The sequence below is a fragment of the Calypte anna genome, chromosome 1 (assembly GCF_003957555.1).
Source record: "Calypte anna isolate BGI_N300 chromosome 1, bCalAnn1_v1.p, whole genome shotgun sequence".
Taxonomy (NCBI): Eukaryota; Metazoa; Chordata; class Aves; order Apodiformes; family Trochilidae; genus Calypte; species Calypte anna.
Window position 1 is genome coordinate 33,349,655 of NC_044244.1, and position 21,922 is coordinate 33,371,576.

The 21,922-nt window shown below is 41.2% G+C and overlaps 1 protein-coding gene across 1 annotated transcript; it reads right to left on the bottom strand.

Moving 5' to 3' along the window:
* Nucleotides 1–264: 264 nt before the first annotated feature.
* GNS (glucosamine (N-acetyl)-6-sulfatase) lies at nucleotides 265–21,385 on the bottom strand. The gene is made up of 14 exons (XM_030445301.1): nucleotides 21,070–21,385; nucleotides 20,364–20,423; nucleotides 19,463–19,669; nucleotides 17,901–17,966; nucleotides 17,283–17,381; nucleotides 14,785–14,952; nucleotides 11,169–11,251; nucleotides 9,712–9,830; nucleotides 9,061–9,164; nucleotides 8,634–8,735; nucleotides 7,468–7,575; nucleotides 6,655–6,765; nucleotides 4,705–4,865; nucleotides 265–3,926 (listed from the first exon to the last, which is right to left on the bottom strand). The coding sequence occupies exons 1-14, from the start codon at nucleotides 21,208–21,210 to the stop codon at nucleotides 3,851–3,853; spliced, it is 1,605 nt and encodes a 534-aa protein (XP_030301161.1). The 5' UTR covers nucleotides 21,211–21,385; the 3' UTR covers nucleotides 265–3,850.
* Between the last annotated feature and the right edge of the window lie 537 nt (nucleotides 21,386–21,922).

The window sequence follows — 21,922 nt, forward strand, 5'->3', positions numbered from 1 at the left end:
ACTACATATGAGCAAATACAGGTTGCATTTACATTTGTTCTTTCACCTCAGTGCTTCTTCCTGGTGCAACATAGCCAGGTGCTGTCTTGCCAGATGCTGTATCTAAGTTTCCCTGTGACCATATAAAAGTTCACTAGTGGCCCCTGTTAGGTAGCTGGGTAAGTAAGCAGAACAAGCTTATACATTAGGAATTCCATCTTTAGAAGTGTGACATAACTTGATCCTGTGGAAAGGTTGAACTGAAGTTCAATAACAGAAAGGTGGGAAGTTTGATAGGCAGTTTATTTTTTTTTTCTTTCCACAAAAGTGCAGCAGTGAACAGGGTCCTCTGGAAGGGCACTTTCTAAGGAGACGTTCAAAACAGCAGAAGTATGCTCACAACATGCTACAGCAAAGTATGCTCACATACAGAGAGTAATACAAATAAAATTCATTTTAATTGAATCACAGTAAATGACAGCTGTTTCATTATGATAAAATACTGTATTTAGCTCATAGAATCAGTCTTTAACTTAATTGGAAAGGTACTGTACCTGCCCTTGGTGTGTGTGTGCATGCATGTGTCCCTGTTAGAGCTTGCTTCCTCAAAATGAAGCAGCCCAGTGCTGGGTAAGAATGTAATAGCTGTATTGGCTTACACTTGATGCTGAAATGTTTTGTTTATGTTTTTTTTAGTTTAGGATAATGTAATGACATTATTAATTGCATTTCTCCCTCTACAGTATCTATTTTACCAGATGAGAATTAAAATTCACAGCTCTGCTTTTGATAAATGATTTTTAAAAATAAAAATCACATTTTACCTAAACTCTGTTCTGGTAAGGCCCTTTCATTTAAATCTCTATGCCAAGTAAGGCTCTTTAATTTAGCAGAAATGCATACAGGAACAAGGTACAGAATACAACCATAGTCAAATAGCATATGAGAGGGAATATCCAAGAAGACTATTTAGTTTTTAAATCACTTAGTTGGGAATTAGATCTGCATAAGAGTCAAAATTCCTTCACGGTGGTTTTTTTATTTATCAGTGGTAAGAATTAATACTGTTCATTCAAGGTTGTAAAAATACTCAGAATTTACTGCTTCATGGAAATAAGACACCAGGCAAGTGACACCAAACTCCTCTAAAAACAGTGGAAGATAGGCAGCTGTTAGTTCCTGTTCTTTCAACAACACACTTTTGCTGAACGGTTCCTAAGTTTTTATCTGAAGTGGGAGTGAAGTAGGAATTTTAGTGAACCACAATTCTGTTTATGTAAGGACTGGGTAGTTTCATTCTGAATTCCAATTTGATACAGCACTTACTACCCATGATAGATGTCAGCTACAGGGTAGCTCTCTGACACTACTAGACCTAGTCACAAAATGCTTTACAGGTGTGTACAGGTAGCACAAGTGTTAATTTGAGTAAAACATCTGTGTAAGTTTTGTCAACTTTCATATTAGTTATGAGGCAGAAAGTCAGTAATTCAAAAGAAAATTTCCTTGTTATGGCTTAAGATCACTTTAAGAAAAGACAGTGTACCATCTGTACCCATAATTGTTTGGGTTTTTTCTGTTAAGCAGCCACATAACACACAGCTCAAGTAGAAACTCAACATATGGCCTAGACTTGATAGAACTGCTGAGAGTTTCATGTGCAGCAATCAATGTATTTCATGCTAGCCTCCACACAGCTACCAAAATAAAGTTTAAACAAAGATCAAGTCTAAGTTGCTAGAATTATCTGAGCAAAACTCTACATAAAGGAACTTCAGGTTTATGCCAGTGTGCAAGAAAACACTTGAGAGCATGAAAATGAGCATCAAAACTTTGGTTTTGTTTTTAAAGACAAAACAGAATCTGGCTTATATTGATAGGCAATAGTAAGGCTTGAGAAACAAAAACCAGGACAAAGCTACAGTTGTAGTGGAGGAAAAAAATGTCCTGAGCATTTGAAAACATGTACATAGTTTGAATATCCAAAAACCTCGGCATTTATACAGATGCTGCAGCTGAAAACTTGCATTTCAAATTATTTTTTTTTTCCTGCAAATATTTGGTCACTCTAGAGATTCGAAACAGTGAGTTAGATTAGATTCAATACAAAAATCTCTAAAATCTAACCTGTAGACCACCACATAAATTTGCAGCTCTGAGCTATACGAAGGACAACTTCTGTGCTTCAGAATTAAAAGCCAAGCAGTTCCACTTATCTTACCGTAGCATTGCTTGTAGCCAGTTTGTGGGGCTGTGCACTGGGGTCTGCACCTTCACAGTTTTGGAAGAGTCGTATTTTGTTGCCTACTTAATGATTACTTAGTAGAAGGTTCTGTGTGACAGAAGTTTAAATCATCATGCTCACTGGGTAAGAGATCTGAAATCACTAACTGAAAACTAAACAGTTGTGCCAGAATTTGTTTGCCAAGGGACCAGTTATCTTGCCTGTTAACAGTTTATTTTCCCATAAGCAACATGAACTTGTCTTGCGAAAGATCCATCATTCCATGTTTCTAGAAAGTGTTTTGCCAATGAATCTATACAGAAGTTAAGTTGCTAACATAAGCTTGGGTATTTTTCAAGATTTAGAAAGATAGATACTCAAGTTTGGGTGCAAGCAATAGCTGCGTTTCAGATAAGCCTAATCAGAAGTTTGAAAAGACAACATCACCCTTCCAAAGGGAAACCAAGTGATAATGTGGTGCAGCCAGACATCTGACATTCAGTCCTTTGGTGTGAAGGCCACTTACTGCAGGTTCTGAGTAGTTAGGGTTTAACCAAAAAGCAGCACTCTATGAAGCACTTAAACTGCCTAAAATAGTCCTCTTAACCTAACTTCTAGTGAGCAATGATTTACTTATTTTTTTATCTAGTTCCCTCTCAAAATGATTTTACCTTCGAGAATGTGATCAACATAAGATGTTAGACAATTCAAGACATTTGGAGGTTAGGGGCAGATCAACTCTACTGTGGTGCCCTCGGGTTCTTTGGGGGTTTTTTTGTGAATTTTTTAAAGTATTGCTTCTCTGTTCGTTTATTAAAACAGATTAAAAAAGTTAGCTCAAAACACAGGCACGCTTTTTTGCATACTAGTTAGTCTCAACACTCTTATTTAGCTCACTAGGAAGCCTCTATGAAACCCTAAGTTTTTTTTCAGTAGTACATAGCAACCCATTCCAGCATTTCAAACTAGAAGGAGGTTAAAATTACATTCTTGTTTGCAAGCTACCAAAGCTGTTCTACAAAACTCATTGGTCTCATTTGAAGTGGTCTCTTTGAAAGAGAAGATTTAACACAGGGATTTTGATTCTGCACAGGAGACTTGCTAGTCAGATCCTACAGTTTTGACTAATGCCTTGCTGGGCTATTTTGGGCTAATTTGCTATTTTCATGAACAGTTTTGAGCTTGATATAGGAAACCAATTCTTAAAACATTATTATTATACTCTTTAAGGAAGTCTATGATGCTGAATATGGATGAGCATTACTGTGCAGTAGCACCTGCCTATCTGTTCCAACCCAAATACGCATTTATTGATTTTTAGAACAAAATAAACTGTTCAGATTCATAGGCATAGGTTCCCCTCTGTGTCTGTGATAAGAAAAGGTACTTGAAAGACAAAGGTGGTAATCAACTATCTGAGCAAGACAGATTAGCTGTGTCTACCGATCCAGAATTACAGTTCAGCTGTAAAATATACATATTGCACAAGGCAACCAGCTAAAGACAAGGGTTTTTCTTCCAAACAGGGTTTGAATAGCCCATTAAAAGTCTTCCAGCTGTGATCAGTGAGAGTTACAGAGACAGACCTGCTGCAGTCACTGGAGAAACTGGTCAGTGGGAGCTGATTGCAGGAGGCTCTGAAGTGCCTTACAAGGACCGTGCAGAAAACCTCCGAGCCCGAACACCGTGGTTGCTGAACATGAGCCGGGGGTCAAACCTGTACCTGCAGAGAGGAAGAGTCTGTGTGAGCTACAGCTGGCCCACAGTGACCACCACTTCCAGAAACAGCTTATCTCTAGGACAGCTCTGGTGCCAAGCTACATGAGTAATTGCTCCCTTAGCAGTGTGCAGTAGGGACAATCCCTCTACACATTCCAACAGATCAGTTGTAAGAACACACAACTAAGGAGCAGGTAGTCTCCAAAGAGATAACGAGCTACAACATACCAACAGCAGATTGGAATGTGTGACATGAAGCATCTGGGAGATGCATTCTAAGAGAAAGCTTTGCTGCTTCAAATTACAAACAGAATTAGCACAGCTGTAAGGACATTTTAAGTAGCACTGAGAAAAGCTTCAGCCCAAACGACTACAAACTGAATTTGGAGGTAAGAAGTGCCATTTACCTACAACAGCTGACTACTATATACAGTTTAGGTCCTGCAGGAAACATTTGTTGCTAACAAACTGAGTAGTATTTGGGAAATGCCTGCATACAGAAACCTCTTCCTAATTTGAAGGCTCTGACTACTCAGCACAGCCATAAACTTCAGCTATTCTAAGTCAACAATGGCCAATTTATGGCATTAATACCATGAAGGTATAGTTGGTAGATTAAATTAAACAGAAAGTAAACAGTAAACAGTAGAAGCATCAAGAAAATATTTCTATTAGGAAACAGTATATTATATTCCATTATAAATATCCTCCATACAAGCTTAATTTTAAAATTATATAGTTATAATAAAATTATTATGATAATGAATTGAATCAGTGTTTACCCGGGATCAAAGACACCTGGTGTACGGCAAGTTGCTCCTGAACAGGACTGCAGCATCATTAATCGATAGTTCATCTTTTCCAGAATTTCCTGATCAATTGTTTTAGCAATGTTATTGATCTGATGTGGATCTGCCGTCAAGTTATACACTTCCACAAACACCTGTAATAGAAAGTTCCTGCACTGTATTAAGTCCTAAATGGTAATAAACATTGGATCATTTTACTGAGGAAGAACACTTGGTGGTAACATAGTCTCAAAGATTGTTTTCACCTACACTACAGCATCCCCACCTCTAAGCTGTATTTACCCATGCAGATAAGTGATCAAAGAGTGAACAGGGTGTAGGTAAAACTGCCTTTTCAGTAATGGATCTCATAATATTCAGTTTCACAACCACCACATCACCACTAGATGCTAATCAGGTACTTTCAGCTGCCACACTCAGACAGGTGTCTTGACTGAATATATATATATGCTGAATACAAGGATACTATCACTTGAACACATGGAAGCTTTTTTTGCATGCATGTGCTTTGAGATGGTTTGTCTGGGGGACTTTAGGGCAGATTTGTTTTTTGGTTCATTAAATCTCTAAACCATTCCATGGGATAAACAGTCAAACCCATCATAAGAATTCATCTGAGGTGGTGTCTGTGGTAGAGTAGGAGGCCTGGGTGCAGATGATGTTGATTAAAACTGGCTGGGTTGTGTCTAACTTAGATAAAGATGCACCTTGGACAGACTGTGGTTGCAAGCTCTCTTCTGAGATTCACTGTAAGGTTTTTAAAGCCACATTGCTGCATCTTTATAATACTGTTAGTCTTAATTTAGCTGACTCAGGTAAGCTGAGTCACCTTTAGTACCACAGCCACACATCCTTAACTGGACAAAACTGGCATGAAGCGTGTTGTCAGATCAATCCTGAAGTCTACTTTTATGAAGAAAGCTGCAACACCCATTTAAACTTCATCATAAATTGTCAGAAAGTGGAACAACGAAGGGCAGAGTCTGCTAAGGGGCATCTTGGTCTCCTGAACAGTCTCCTCCTACCTTACTGCAAAAAATATCCTGTAAGATTTACTCTACTGGTTTACATTATTCACTGTAGACTACCAGAAAACATTTTGTGTGGTGACATGAGAGCTGGGGATAGCTGCTCTTTATGCATTTATTGCACATCTGCTGACAATGCAGTTCATTTCAGATTTGTGACCCAGCTGCCTCAAACCCAACAAGCTCTCTGGAGCAACTGTAAGGATCAGTCCTGCAATACACCAAGTTCTGACCCATACAGTGGGTGCTCCACTAGTGAGATCTGAACAGTTTCTGAGGGGGGGACATGAAGCCTCTTAGACCCAAACAACTTGATAAGGTTAGAGACCTTTCTTACAGTTCTAACTTAAACCTTTTTTTTGCCAGGCAAACAAGTGAGTGATAGAAATGATTAGTCTGGGCTTTTGCTTCTTCCCAAGGAAAAAGGAGTCACAGCTCTAATGCAAGAACAGCAGAGATACAGTGTAACAGAAAATATTTGTGGTACAGAAGATTCTGCCACATGGAAATAGGGTAGGACAGAGAACTGAACCCAGTTTCAGCACAGCTTCCCATGGAGCTGTTGGGTGATAGCAAAAAGAAGATAACCATAGTTTAGTCTACTGTCCTTTCCTCACTACCACCCCCTCCTTTTTGCTTTGGGGATTGATTTTCCTTGGTTGTTGTTCTTGTTTTGGGTTTGGTTTTTGTTTTGTTTTGTTTTCCTTCCCAGAACCTCACCAGAGTTTTGGTCAAACATTCTCACCAGGAGACAAACACTTCACTGTTTATCCTGCAAACCATGCTAGTCTGCTTTTCAGAGTACTTTATGGAAACCTTGAGAGCAGATAAGAGTGCAGACAGTTACTCACAGAGTTGGGAGGGGTTGACATCTGCTACTCAGACAGAAACTTACCTCCCGGTCATCAAATTCACAGTACTGCAGGTCCCAGGAAGCTGACAGTGTCCTTACACAAGCATATGTGTTGTTATAGGAATCTTCACAGACACAGTCTGGGAAGCAGTGCTGTGAAGTGAACAGAGAACACACACTTCAAAGCAGGCAAAAAAAAAAAAAAAAATCAACCAAAAAAACCCCTAGCAACTCTTTTCCTAGAGTTTACAACCAGCTCAAGCCCACTGCAATTAACTGATGAACACAGGGATCTTAGTCTAACACATGTAAGTCTCCACTGGGGATTTTAAGCACAAACTCAGCTCTCCTAAGTTTGAGAAAATGCTGTTGCTAAACTTACCATGATTATATGTATATTTTGTCTAGGAAGCTAATGTGCATACACTGATGAGAACAGCTCAACACACACTACTAAATGCTAATGGGATGCTTTACTTAGAGAAAACCTTCTTTAATTAAGGAAGTAGCAAGCAATTTAAGTAACAGGAACAGATAACAATTGTGCCACAAGGTCACCATAAGTTTAAAAAGAACACAATGCTGCCACTACCTCCTTTGCCAAGCCCACACCCTCCAACCCTGAGGCCCCAGAGATTCCCACTGAAAGGGTGTGTTCTGCATCATCATATGGACACATCAGGTCCACATGGCTGGACGTCTCCCTCTGATTCTTAAGCATTGAACAGCATTCACTGAGCTAGCTCCTACTTACCAAGGCACTGGGAGCTTACTTAAAGTACCAGGTTAGTCCATACAACAAAGAGGTTTAATTCAGCAGTTACCTTTATATATCCCAAATCTTGTCTTGCTTACCGTGACTCCAGGCCCCAGGCCAGGACAGGTGGGATCACTGCCATTGTATCCTTCTCCCTGGTACTCCACCAAGAAGTCTGATCTCCACGTCACATTTTTGTCTCCTCTCTAGGACAAAAGGTTAACAGGACTTAGTAACCACTGCACCAGTGAAACAGAAGAAATTCTCCATGCCTGGTGTGACACTAATGCTGCCCACTGCTTACAAAGCAGTTTGAGTTGTGGTCCTTAGGCTGACACAGTCTTAAAATACTATTTAGCCCTAGGTTAGGATGTCTTGTATAACTGGCAGACAAGGATGCCACTGCAAAAACATTAGTACACCTTCTTGTGAGAGTTTAAAGTACTATTGTCAACCTATAAAGAATCATGCAGTAATACTGAACAGAAGCCACATTGCCAGACACTACTGTATTATAGACAAGATCCCTTCTGTGTGTACAACAAAACTGAGTTCCACAGTTTTGATTCCAGCAGAATTTAAACTAGATGCCTTTTACCTGCTTCTGCCAAAAGAACAGCTTAAGGTTTGGATGCAGGGTTTTAAAAGCAAAGCACATAAATCTGCTTTAAATCTGGATGATCTCCTAACATTTCCAAGTAAGCTGCCTTCAATTTAGAGACTAAATTTATTTAAAAATAAAAGGACCAGCTGCAAGCAGCTCTATTTCAGTAGAGGTGAACCTCTATTTCACCTCTTGTAAAGGGGAGGTTCACTTTAAGAAACCACATGTACTACTTATTCAGAGTTTAGGAGGAAACACCAGTTCTACTGAAAACTGAGGCAAACCAGGATTTAAGTCTACTTTCCTCCTGTGTCTATGCTGAGAAATTGTAAGAAAAAGAGGATGAAGGATGCAAGGTAGAAACTAAAGCCTTCAAAACAATTATTACAAATAACAAGCAGGATTAGGTAAAGAATGACACACACTCACACAGACACACAAAAATATGATTACAAGATGACCACCAAGTTGTAGGGTTTATGAAAATACATCTGCATTTAAACAAATTACCTACTTTCTTCACTAACATCCCATCTGAAAATGACACTAAGGGGAGAATCTGGGTTATGAGCTGACCTGGTCTATTGAAGGAAGTAGTATTCACTTTAAAGAATAACCTCTGCAAGAATGACCCTTTACTATCCCTGCCCATCTACTTACCAACAGTGGCAATAGTGACATCCCATCCATCTGGGTCTTATTCAGATCATAGCCCGCAATATCCAGAATAGTGGGACCCAAATCAATATTTGCAACAAGCATCTGCAGGGTGAGGAAAACTTACTTCAGAAGACCAGAACTTAACAGATTTAACAATTAAACTTCTGTTCCTTAAGTACTTGTAATTTTAGGTACACCTAAACACTACTTAATTCATCTGCATAAGCTAGTGGGTCCTGTAACATTCACAAGCACTAGTGGGGCCCTTGGAAAGTGAGCTTCACACTTAATTTGCTTTTGTAGCCTGTGATTAATTAAATTTACTGATTCAGACAAGAGCACACAGTTCTGCTAAATTATTACCTAAAGTTAATAACTGAAATAATAGTACAAGTGTATCTGTTACCTAATTTAGCTTCTTTCTTACCTTGTTTGTCTGATTTGGTTTTATTCCTGGTCCTCGAACTAGCAAAGGAACTTTGATATCAAACTCATACAGCTGCCGTTTATCTATTGGCAAAGAAAATTGTCCTATAATAGAAAATGGAAAAAGTTAAATGGCTTCTTGTTTTATGTTTTAAGAGTCTTGTGTTAAATTAGTTCCAGCAGACAGTTTTAAGATGTCAGAAGAGGTTCTGGAGGATAGGAACAGACAGCTCAAAGGTTTAAGCTGTATTTTATAAAGTTTAACAACTTAGTTCATTTTTAGTTGGACAACATGATACAGATAGGCGTTTGAAAATTGTCTGGTTTTTTTTACTGGTTAACTCTTTCATGGGAGCTCTTCCTACAGAACCCTTTCTCTGCTTCTGTCCTAATTTTAGGTATACCAGGATAGCATGGTAGAGATTAATGCTAAAATCCCCAACGAAACAAAAACCAACCAAACACAATCCCCAGATACCCCACACTGCAACTTCAGATTGTTTTGCAACTCAGATCAGTACTTCTCATGTCTACAGTTTTCCACAGCTGCTGTTCCCATTTTCTGGAGTGGTCATGAGGGTGACATGTTACGCATCTCCTGGATCTTCTACAAATGCTCAGTTTTTCACTACAAAAGCAGTGAAAATTTTACCAGTGTGGAATCCATTGTCTGATGTGTAGAAGATGTATGTGTTGTCTAATTCTCCATTCGCTTCCAGTTTCTTCACTACTTTCTCTACCAGGTCATCTACTGACAGCAGAGTTTGCCACCTACAAAGAAACAAAGTAATTCATATTAGAGAATGAAAAATTTAGAGTAATTCTCACTGCAGGTAGGGCATTCGTATTCTGCTTCAAGTCAACATTGTATACACTGTGAGTAGATTATGTTGTTTGCAATTCTGCAAACAGATCACTACGCTGTACTTTCTGAGGCTGCAATTTAAGATAGAAATAGACTGTCTGTCTGCAGTCCTTGATGATTTCATTCTGAAAAAGAAGTCAAAACAGAGATTACTTCTTATCTGGAGACAGGCAAGATCAACTTTGAAGCAACACGATGGCAAGGAGTCAAGGCTATCTCCAGCAAGCTCCCTGGTTATTAGTTATTTTTCTAGTTTTTTATTATTAAAATACTAGACTACCATGAATTTAACTGTCTCTAGGGGATCCTTTTTGCTTGAAAACCACATCAGCTATTTTTTATTTCTCAGGTAATGTCAGAGTCCATTTTTGCAGTGTGTCTAAAGCCTTGAACACCTAGAAGGAATTCTTTCCCTTGTCATGGGGTTTGCTGCTGACACAAGTGACTGCTGCTGCCTCCACAGACTAGTATTATGCTGAATTAAATAGAGTTTTAAATCCTGTTGTATCCAGGCTTAATTTAGTATTTTGTTGCATAATTGTACCTTTGTTTTATAAAGCAAGAGCCTGAAAAAAGCTTGGTTTTCCATCTCCAAAGTGCTAAGCTAATGGCCAGTAACTGCTCAAAATGGAGTTTAAGAGTTAGGTTAAGCTAATGTTTGCATTGAAGCTTTTAAAGAAAATACTCCTTCGTGTAAACAAACTCCTTACCCTTCCATTAAGAAGAGGGAACAAGCTGTGTCTTTGCATGACTCCCCCACATCCCCTTTTTTAGACAAGGGAATCAATCACCTGCCTTGGCTATTCAGATATTCACATGTAAAAAGACCACAGACTGAGAGCCAAGGTAGATAAATCAGATTAGCTGGCAGATAAATCAATGACAGTTGATATACATCATCTAAGAATCTGGAATTCAAGTTAAGTAGAAGGTAAGGCCATTTTTAATAAACCTGTTGTGCATTGAAAGAGAAGCAGTAGAGACACTGAGCATGACTAATGTCTTTTATGATAAATGATGGCAGCATTTGGGAGCAAAATATTTCTGAATTCAATGATCAGTTTCTTTGCAAAAAGTAAACAGAAAGTCAGGTCTGCTGAGACAGATGGCAGAGAACTATTACAGGTCATTTGGTATCTATTGTCAGACTTATTACAACCCTTTTAAAATCTATCTTTTTTAAAAAAACAAACAACCCAGTGAAAGTTCTGAGTAGAAATGTCAAGTAACAAAAAGATTCTTACCTCTTTCTATAAGCATCATCAAGAAATTGTATTGAAGAGTTAGTCATTGGAGTCTTTGCTTGTCTGATTAACCAGTGCTTGTTCTAAGGAAACAAAGACAAAAAGATGAGCATAGGAGAGAAGTACCAGCTTTTAAATCTTTCTTAGACTAATTATAACAGAAATGTGGCTTAAAGTAAAACCTCCCCATGATTCCAGTGAAACAGACAGGCAATGCTATCAAACTGACCCAACTCCAAGTTCCTCTCTTGGTTCATGTAAAATCTAAGTCATAAGAATAGAATATATTACAGCTACAGTAGCTGTGGTTCTGAGAGCAGTTCAGGGAAAATATTGTGAAAAGAGCTATGGAAGGCTCCCCCAGAGATAAAAGTCTGATTGCCTGAGCTAGATCTGGCAAAAAAGCCCTTAAGGACGGAGCACTATTTTGAGATTGGACTTGGTTGTCAAAGTGAGGCTCTTTTCAGACTAAGATTGGTGAGCATCCTAACACAGGCAAAGAGGGGGTGAGAAACTCCTGCATCAAAAGCCATTAGGATTGCCTCATTTATGGTCAGGTGAGGACAAAGATGCTTAATGGTGGTACTATCAGATTCTTCTAGGGACCCAGGATTGGACACTACTGTGGGGAACAAACATTACCATTTTATTTGCATTTTTTGGTTCCTGAACATAAGCATTTCTTAGCTACTGATTATTCTTTAGTTATTGATTCTTCCAGCCACATCCCCATTTTTTTCTTAAAGTCTCTCCCTTTATCCCCTCACCCATCCTTATGAAGTAATGGAGATGATCCAACTCATATGAAGAGTTATACTCCCACATTCCTAAGCACCATCCTGAACTGGGTCAGCTGCTGTACAAATACATGGGAAGGTTGTGAGTAACCTGGAGGTTAGCATTAGTGGGGAGCAGAATAAAGGAGAAAGTCATGTCAAGGCAGTTTTACATTTTTAGTAGGTCAGAGATGACCACTCATCACCTTCAGCTTGAACCTGTATTTAGCTGGTCACTCCTCTCCAAAGAGCCTCTTGTTACACAACTTCCATCCTGTCACAAGCAAATGACTCTGAATGTGCTCAGGCTTTAGGGATGCACAGTGAAGTGACTCATCTCTTGCAGCTACTCAGTTCCTTTTTTTTTTTTTTTTTTCTGTTCTTGCAGAATACAGGAAAGACTTTTGGCATGGAGATTTACTACCATGATCAGTTTATTTTAATTCAGTTGTATTCAGATCTCTTTTTTATAGTGGTTGTAAGGCAGTTCTCTGGAGAGGCACTAAGTCTATCTAGGCAAGAAAACACAATCAAGACCAAACAAGAATTTGTGTCTTGATGGAAAGAGGAAATAAGTAAGGAAAGACATTACAAAACCCAACCCCAGGGCATCAGAAGTTCTTCAGAGAACAAAGGAGCTGAAAATGTCACCTGTGCACCATCCACCTTCCACAAGAGCTGGGGTCAGGAGAGGCCTTGCGTAAGATACAATCATGTTGGGTAACTCAGATGGGTAAGTCAGCTACTGCAGTGAAATATTCCTCTTTCCTGGAGTATTCTGGTCTTTCTACCTTTCTCTAAAGTTTCAAAAACTTCACATAGCACCTAAAGACCTTTGGACCTTTGTGGATTTCAAGAAACTTCACACTGACTCAGTCCTCAAATCTGCTTCTCTGTCAGCTCCTGTCAAGTCTCTTTCATCAGTTATACACAAAGCTGTCCACCAATCCTGTTGCCTCCTTACATCCCATTCTCAAAGAAATTTTAGGACATCCCAACTCAGCATAACATAACATTGTCAGAAGAACCTGAACAGCTGCGCTCTGAATTTGCAGGAAAAACAATGCATGCAAGAGAAATACTCGACACACATCTTCATCAGCTTCTGTCCCAGTACATCATAGCCAAGGATCCTAAGCAGAAGTTAAAGTGCACACCACTGGCCAGAGCCTGGCAACAGCTTAGCTCATCTTTTGAAAGCAAAGATTCTGCCCAGATGTCTCCTTTTAGTATCCCTTGCCCACATACTGTATAGGGAATCCAGGCAGCATTAATTTAGGAATCAAGACTGTACAATGCAAGACTGTCTAGCAAGCATTACAACACCAATGACTTGAGGGTCTGAGTCTATGTTTATTGCTACTGCAGGAGTTATGCTTACCCTAGAAAACAGTGAAGCTCAAAGAAGAGTTAGGCTTCAAGCCCACAACACTGCCAATTACAGAAATGCAGCTGTTGATGATGGCAGCTGGTTTGTGTCTAGCAAGAAGGGCAATGCTAGTCTGTTCCTATTGTGAAACTTAGTAAAACTGCTATATCCACAGATATTAACTACCACACATTAAAGAAGTCTTATTTTGCTTTGTATTATACAGGTACATGCAGAGCTTTTGCTTTTGCTTCATATAAGGGAACTCCCACACTATTTTCTGGCAAGCTGCTGACTTTGCTGGTCAAGTTATTTCTGGTTCACTATTTTCAAGGCATTCAGTTATTACAGTAATGGAGTCTAAGACAAAGACAGGGATCCTTTTATGGAGAAGCAGAAAGTCTGATTCCCATTCCCTAGTTCAAAGCTTAACAGGTTGGGCTACAGTATCTGCTACTGCCCGCAGCCCTTTCCTCCTCTTTCATTCATGTTTTTATATCACACTGATAAGCACATAGTCATTTTGCAAGCTACAACCCCCAGCTAAAAAAACAAGTTTTACCTTGTACTACGTGAGTCACAGTGACCTTAGAAGAGGAATTACTGGGCTCCAGATAGGCACTGAGGCAATGGTATCTCTCAAAATTAGTGGCAAAACTTGAAGGCAATCAGTTGAACGCTGAATCACTGACGTCTACGTTTTAAACTGAATCCAAACCACAAAACCTCCTTGAGCTAAATATCTCACCAGATTAACTGTTTGTGACTTTCACTTTCTTGCAAAGTAGCAGCAGATTAGTCTGAGCTAGACCATACTTAGCCAAGTCTATTGGCAGCAAAAAGTACTGCCTGGTCACAGAGTTTTCTGTGAGTTCTTAACATTAGGCTCAGAAATTCTGGCTCCAGGTTATTTCAACAAATAAAAGGTAAGTCCCCTGTGACTCTGGGCCCTGTAATTCATGACTTCATGAAGTTCTGTGGCTAGCCTGATATGCTCAACATCTAGGAGCAACTTTGCCACAAAAGCAATGGGCACCCATCCAAACAAGCAGATGTGTATAGGAAGAGAGGGCTCTTGTCATTCTTCACCTGAATTTTTATGTTGCACACTACCTAGGTCTTCTCCCAAACATAAAGCAACAAAAGAACACTTGAGCTTCAGAACATCCTGGAAATTGCATGAGGAATTAACTTTTTTCCATTTATCAAACATCATTCCATGCATTATCATTTCTTACCATTTTTTCCATTACCTCTTTTTATGTTCAAGATACTAGCATGCAAAAATCTCTAAGTCACAATAAAAACATCTTATCCTGGAAGGCTGATTAATATCACTAAATAACCAGTAACCATGCTATTAGCCTGTTCTTCCCACTATTTAGACATAATATGCAAGTCAGGATCATTGCCCACTGCTCTTACAAACAAGCAGAATAATCTGTGCAGATTCTTGCTAGTTAGAGCTTACCTTTCCATGAATATTAAAATTGCTGTTTCTTGGTGCACTGACATTCTGAAAGCTCTTTGTGTACTGTGGGGCAGCTGTCCAAGGGGAGTGTGGTGCTGGGGTTGAGATCATCATAAAGAAAGGTTCGAAATTTGATTTATACTCCAAGAAGTCCAATGACATGTTGGCCTGTGAAGAGTTTTGTTGGAGAAGAAAAGTCATACCTCCAAAAAAAACCAGCAATTACTTGAATAATCCAAATTAGATATTAATAAATAATTTGCAGCTTGGCACTACATGAACTTTTGAACTACTTCAGAAATGTATTGCTTGCTCATCTACAAGTGTACAGAACAGCAGCATGTGATGAAAAACCCCAAGCATACATGTAAAAGGAATAATACATCTCTGAAAAGCTTTATACTTCAGACCTTCCCATTATTTAGACATGGAAAGCTCATCAAAAGTTTGTGCTTATTCCAAGCATCAACAAAATCCACCTAAGCTCTGCTTTCATCAAGTAATTTGTAATCAACTTTCTTTAACATGGTCTGAGTCTTTCTGAGGGTCTCAGATGTCATCTCCTGCCTGACAGACACCAGTTTAGCAGTTTCAATTGTCTTCAGAAATAGTGATAGTTTGGCAAAAGTTTCAGCCCCACTGTTTCTAGTGCAGGCTCATTCTGTAGCAAACTCCTGGTTTCTAAGGGGTGTCATTTCTGCTGTTGAAGCCAGAAGCTCTAATGAAGCACAGTGCCAAACTCCACTCACCACTTCACTGCACTTTCATGTGTGTTTCAGCATATACACAGTTTCAAGTAGCAAATTAGAAGAGACAGAATTCCATTTTGGCCTTTGAAATTAAAGATTCAAAGGTATTACAGATGACTTCTTCACTATTTAAATCCAGCTGCATTTTCCTTTCCTGTTTGATTCCATTTTGGATATCCTTTTCTTTCTCTGTAATAAGCAATAGACTAGGAATTCCTTAGTCTTTCTTCCCTGTAACTTGCACATCTAAGCAAGTAGGGCTGAACTTCAGTTATAGGACAAGAGAGTTACAGAGTGTTAAAAATTGTGCCAAGTTCATAAACCTGATCTGGAAACCAGTATGATCTAGGTAAACTCAGAGGTAGTCAATTTAGACTTCTGCTAGTAGCTTAAACTGCAGGAGACAGATCCAGGTGTTTAGATTCTTAACACCAGACTTAAGTACCCACATGTCCTTAGTCACTATAAGAAAGCTTGTGCATCCCTTCAGGCAACATGAGAACTTTGCATAAATAATTTGTTCCTATTCCTGGTGGTCCTCTATTCCTCTGTATTTAGCAGGCATGTTGTGCTCTGCCCATCAAATGAATTAAACTCAAACACCTGCTCTGAGATGCTGAATACTTACTTGGTGACTACAGGCATAAACTAGAATGCAACACACTGAAAATCATAATAAACTGCTGTATCACTAGGTAACACACCACAAGTAAGAATGCAGCACCAACCAATTTGTCAAAATGCTTACGAGCTGCTGAAGGAAAAAATAAGACCAGTACAACACCGGCAATAGGATAGCCTCACTTCTGGCTTATCAATTCCCATCTAGCTTTAGACAGTGTAAATCTAAATATAATCAGGCAGCTGTTCAGTATTCTAAGAAACATCAATCAGTTCTGCTCCTTGTAAGCAGCTGTCTATCCTCATGGACCCACTGGAATGAAACTTACTATGGTCTCATAGGAAGACTGCAACTTGAGTGCACAAGGGAACTTCTCAGAAGAATTTTCCTGAGTGCTGCCAGGCAAGCTCCCAGCACTGCCAACTCACACTGTAACAGTGTGGCAAGTTAGGGTTCCAGCTTGGTGGCCAGGGGCAATACTCCCCCAAAACCACCACCCTCCAAGCTAATACAACTTGCTAAGCAGGGCTTCAAGAAGGATGAAGTAACTCTTGACTACCTTAGGAGGGTAAAGAGGTTAAAGACCCTCCTGGTCAGCTACACATTTTGGCACACCCTGGAGCATCAATTAGCCTCTGATATTTCCAAGTTATCAGTTTGGCTAGTTAAGAGATTAGAAAATAGTGACACACTGTAATATCTAGCAAACAAAACACAGTGTAAAGTTATTTTTACATGCTTACCTTCCCACTGAAATATTGGCCCAGTTAATCTGTTACAGAAGTTGTGTATTGTGATGAAATGCATCCTTCTATGAAGTAATTTGACTTACTACCTGCATGCATCATGTCCCTCATGCACCACAGCAGTGAATGTTAACCTTTTAGTATGGCTCTTGGCAGCTGGAATCCCTCATACACACACAATCTTGTAATTTCTAAACATATCTAGAATATTTCTAAACATATCTAGAATATTTTGCCTTGCTGATTAACACCCACCCACCATCACAAGCACATATTTTTGAACTAACACAGACTAACAAATTATCATCCCCACCCCTTCCCCAGGCCCCCAGCATGTGGCAACAGGAGCTTCTGTAACACAGGTGCTGCAAATTTTCTTACCAGTACATCTGTCAGGTAATCTACGCTGTAATTCTCCCCATGTCTTCGTGCTTTGCCATTTACTGAGAGAGTGTAGTTGTAGTACTTTGAATTTTTCTCCTGTAGGAAAGAAGTTGTGTACATTTATTCAAAGTAGCAGGTACACTAACTACCTGCAATAATCAAAATGAACTGCCAACCAGCATTTGTCAAATAGGTGATAATTATTTGTCATAAGGACACTGCAAGAATTCTCAAAGTTGCTATTCAACAAACCTATTTTAGTTTGGCTTCACAAGTCGGGGTTTATCCCCAGGCATCTTAGTAGCTTTTGTGAAGGCCAAGGATACATCAGAGGAAAAAGGGGAAGAAAATTTGCATGAATTTGTTAGTTTGCATTAAGTGGTGGAGTCACCATCCCTGAAGGTGTTCAAAAAACATGAAGATGTGAAACTTGAGGGCATGGTTTAGCTGGTATGGTGGTGCTGGGTTGATGGGAGGACTATCACCTTAGAGGTCTTTTTCCAGTCTTAATGATTCTATTATTCTAGATGCTCTTTACTTGCTCTTTCATGACCAGCAAAGTTGCATTACAAAACAATCAAAATTAAGTATATTTTAAAAAGAATGGTCACATACCAAAGCGTACCAAAAACTCCATCCAGGTGGGACATGACCTACGCCCCCTGCATCCTCTGCTCCATACTGAAAAAAAGAAACACCATGAATCACAGCTGCAATTAGGATGAATAGAAGCTAGAAATTATGTTTCACAGTTGTGTGCTTTATTCAACACTTGTCAGAAATTGCATTAAGCCAAATTCAATTTCAGAATGGAAAAAACCTGAATGTATATGCATGGGAAAACACCTGCATAAACTTTTAAAGCAATCAGGGTTAAATAACTTAGAAGGAGAGCAATAAATTCGTCAATAAAATTTAAATTTTATTCCCTGTTCTACTCTGCACATGAAAATACACAGAGATCCTGTAGAACAGAGTACATCATCAGTAGGCATAACACACTTAAGACTTTGTAGTAACAGTTCACAAGGTACTAAAGAAAATTTTGCACAGACCAACAGCCTCTATCATTTTCTTCCAAAAGGGAGTGTGAACTACAAGCAATGCTAGCTTCTTGTCACACAGTGCCAAATGCTCTACAACAACTGCCTTTAAGGCAGCAAATAAAGAAAAGTAGCTGCTGAATCGGTGCCAGACTCAAAACAGAGGGTGTCTCAGAGCAACACAACGGGTCTTCTCAGGGCTGCCCTCTGCCATCTATGTGGCTTGCCCAACTGCAGGGACAGGAGACTATGCTGAGTCAAGGGATGCTCAGAGGAAAGCAGATAAGTTTCCTTCCCCTGGCTGCCTCAGTACCATCAGCAGAAGCAAACATGAAAACTCATGTTCCATGACTTGGATATACCAACATTTTCCACCAAAATATGTAAGGAAAATAATGCTGTTAAGAACCCTGTAACTCCTCTAGCTTGGAATGCAATTCCATCACACAAGAGGAACATCTGATCTTAAGGCTACAGTGCTGAATTTTACAGCTTACCATAATAATCAGAAACCACAGCTTAGTTAAAAAAAAGGAAAAAAAAAAAAAAGATACACATAAAAGTGATTCAGTATTGAAGTATTGGGCAACCTCTGTAAAGAGCTCTGATAATATTCATTCTCCCTGTTAATTTGTAGCAGTGGACATTTAACATTTTAAATACCACAATAACTGTTAAAAAGAAATAGTCATCTGATTTTAAAGGATATGACAGTCAGAATATTAAGACAAAATTTTTTTTCTTAAACGTTCTTCTAACATCAAGGCTGGTCTGACACTGGCCTGAGGGTAAACCATGGTAAATATCTGTTTCCCTCATCCGTTAAAACCATGATCTGTAAAAATGGATGCATCTAAACATATTTAAAAAGCCTTTAGATTCCACCATCCTTTCAAAATTAACTTCTAAATACATTCAGGCCCGTAAAGAAGCCGATTCTAGCCAAGCTACGTTCAAGATTTTGACTCTGTATAGTATTTATCCCATTTGAGCAAAGAGAACTGTTCACCCCAGTCACATTTTAACCACTTTGGAGACCCACTATCAGCTACAAATATTAAAAACCATTAAATGCTTTAGAAAGGTAGACAAATGCAGATGAACTGTCATAGTAAAAAAGGAAGCACAAAATACCTCATTCAAATACTTTCCAGCAAAAAATGTTTGATAACCACACATAGATTTGAGAAGAGCTGGGAAGGTGTAGGGTTCTTGAATCTTCTGCCATAACTTGCTGCTACAATTTCCTTCCAGAGTGTTATTGACAACATGATGATTATGTGGGTATTTTCCTGTTAAAATGCTGGCTCGACTGGGACAGCAAAGTGCACTGGGAACGTACTGGAAACACAGGATGAAAAGATACAAGATTGATATTGTAGAAAAATTTTTCCTCAAAATTCAGAGCTTTAAACTACCAGCAAATAGATCAGTTAAAATGTTCAGCAACATTAAAGCATACTCCTCTCTGGACAAGCAGAATTACATCCCCAGCATTTTCACTAGGGAAAAGATGCACATAAAACTGGTTTTAGGTTTCTGCAGCATATGGCCATTCAAGCACACCCGCCCCCCCTTCCTAATTAGGTGTGGGTTCTTACAAAGCTGTAAGTATCCATTAAAATTTTGTTTACCAGTTGATTTGCTCCATTTTATCCACGGCAATAAATTAAAACATGACAAGAGTAAAGCAGGTTTTCTGCATGCATAAAAGTTTTAAGTGGTTGCTTCTAATGCTTCTGAGTTCTTAATAGATTACTAGATTATTCAGTTTTACTTTATGGTTTAAGGAAGTTAAGACAAGTGCTGTTAGAAAGTGAAACTTTCCCTCTCGTGATCTTGAGCTATACTCATTCCAAGACCCCAAAGTATTTAGAGATCGAATAAAAAAATAAGCCAACAAGCAAACCCCTACACACACAGCTACAGACTTCATAAAACCATTGGCAGTTTCGAGATTTCAGATTACCTTAAATACAAACTACACAAACACACACACACCTCAGAAGTTCAAAGAGTTCGTGTAAACACTCACCGCGTTCAGGAAGGTTATTCCCGTCTGCGCAATCAGAGCATTCGTCTTCTTCAGGGGGGTCTGGAAGAAAAGTACCAAACAGAAACCAGTCAAAAGGGCAGAGGCGCTGGGCAAAGCAGCTGGCTTGAAGCAGGTGTATGTATGACTACCTGACACAAGGGCCATCCCCACCACCACCACCACCACGGCCTGAGGGCATCTCCCCGGCCAGCACCTCCGAGAGCCTTTGGCTGTGGCCGGTGTGACCGCGGCGGTGACGCAAGGCAGCCCTGGGGGGCACAAGGGGACCACAAGTCCGGCCAGTTTTCAGGCACTGCCTGCAGCTGCACCCAACAAGCCCCAGCCTTGATCCGCCTCAGCCTTGCTGGCTTCCCAAAGGGCTTCCTCGGGCGCTTCGCCCACCCCACTTCGAGATGCTCCCTTCAGCGGCCCCCGGGGCACCACAGTTCGTCCTCCCCGGGCAACCGCGGCCTGAGGCCTCGGGGAGAGACCGATCGCTCGTCCCACCCCAGGCCTCCCCCTCAGCGGCCGGAAAGACCCTCGTCGCCTCACGCCGGGGCCTCTCCACGCTCCCCGGGGTGTCGCCTGCCCGCGGTCGGGCTACGCGAGCTCGGCGAGGCCTCTGGCAGCCCCCCCAGGCACAGCCCTTCGCCTCACGGGCAGGCCCTCCCGGTCGGGGGGGAGGAAGGCGAGAGGCCGGAGTTACCATGCCGCCCAGGCAGACGTCCTGATCATCGGTGAGGATGAGCACCACGTTGGGCCTCCGCGCCTGCCGGGCTTCCCCTGCCGGGCTCAGCACCAGCAGCGCGGCCAGCGCCAGCCCGCGGGCCACCGCGGCGGTGAACATGGCGCAGCGGCGGGGACGGACGGGCAGGCGGGCGGGCGGACAGAGGGAGCCGGTGCAGCCGAACCCCGCGACGCTCAGCAAGACGGCGGAGAGCAGAGCCCCGAGGAGCAGCGCTCACACCCGCCCCGCCCCCGGCATATGACCCGGGAGAGCGGCGGGGGGAAGGAGAGGGGTGGGAGGGAGGCGTCACGTGACCCGGGCCGCCGCCGCGGCGAGGAGCGGCCCCGCCCCTCCCGGCTGAACCGGCTGGCCCCGCCCCCTGCCCGCCCGCCCGGCGGGGGAAGCCTGTGCCAGCGGGGCGGTCGCTGGGGCTTGGGGTTTTCCCTCCTCTCTGTCACTGCCCCTGGCGTTGGGGGTGGGGGGAGAAGCAGCGTTTTGTTCCGAAAGGGATCTTTTTCCGTGTAAAATTCTGCGTGTCGCTCAAAAAATTCCTGGTTGCCCGCGACGGCCAGCTTGCCCCGGCAAGTGCGCCCCTCGCCTGCTCGCAGTGCCGTCGCCTTCCTGCCCCTCCACCCCCTTCAGCCGGATAATTCTCCGCTTTCCTGAAGGAAAACGTTGTGTCGGTACCAAGGAGAATCAGGAGGCAGGAGCGGACAAAGAGCAGGGAGCGGCGGGGGCACGGGAAGCGCTGGGCGCTTCAGGGCACCCGCGACAACCGCTCAGCGGGGGTCGGCCCGGAGTAGGAGGCGCCGGGCACCGCACGGAAAGTAGC

Coding starts and splice junctions, on each gene's coding strand:
- GNS (XM_030445301.1), bottom strand. CDS start 21,210: ATGTTCACCGCCGCGGTGGCCCGCGGGCTGGCGCTGGCCGCGCTGCTG. Junction 6,766..7,467: donor GCCTGGGGCCTGGAGTCACG/GTAAGCAAGACA, acceptor TTCACTTCACAG/CACTGCTTCCCAGACTGTGT. Junction 3,927..4,704: donor CCAGGTGTCTTTGATCCCGG/GTAAACACTGAT, acceptor TCCTCTCTGCAG/GTACAGGTTTGACCCCCGGC.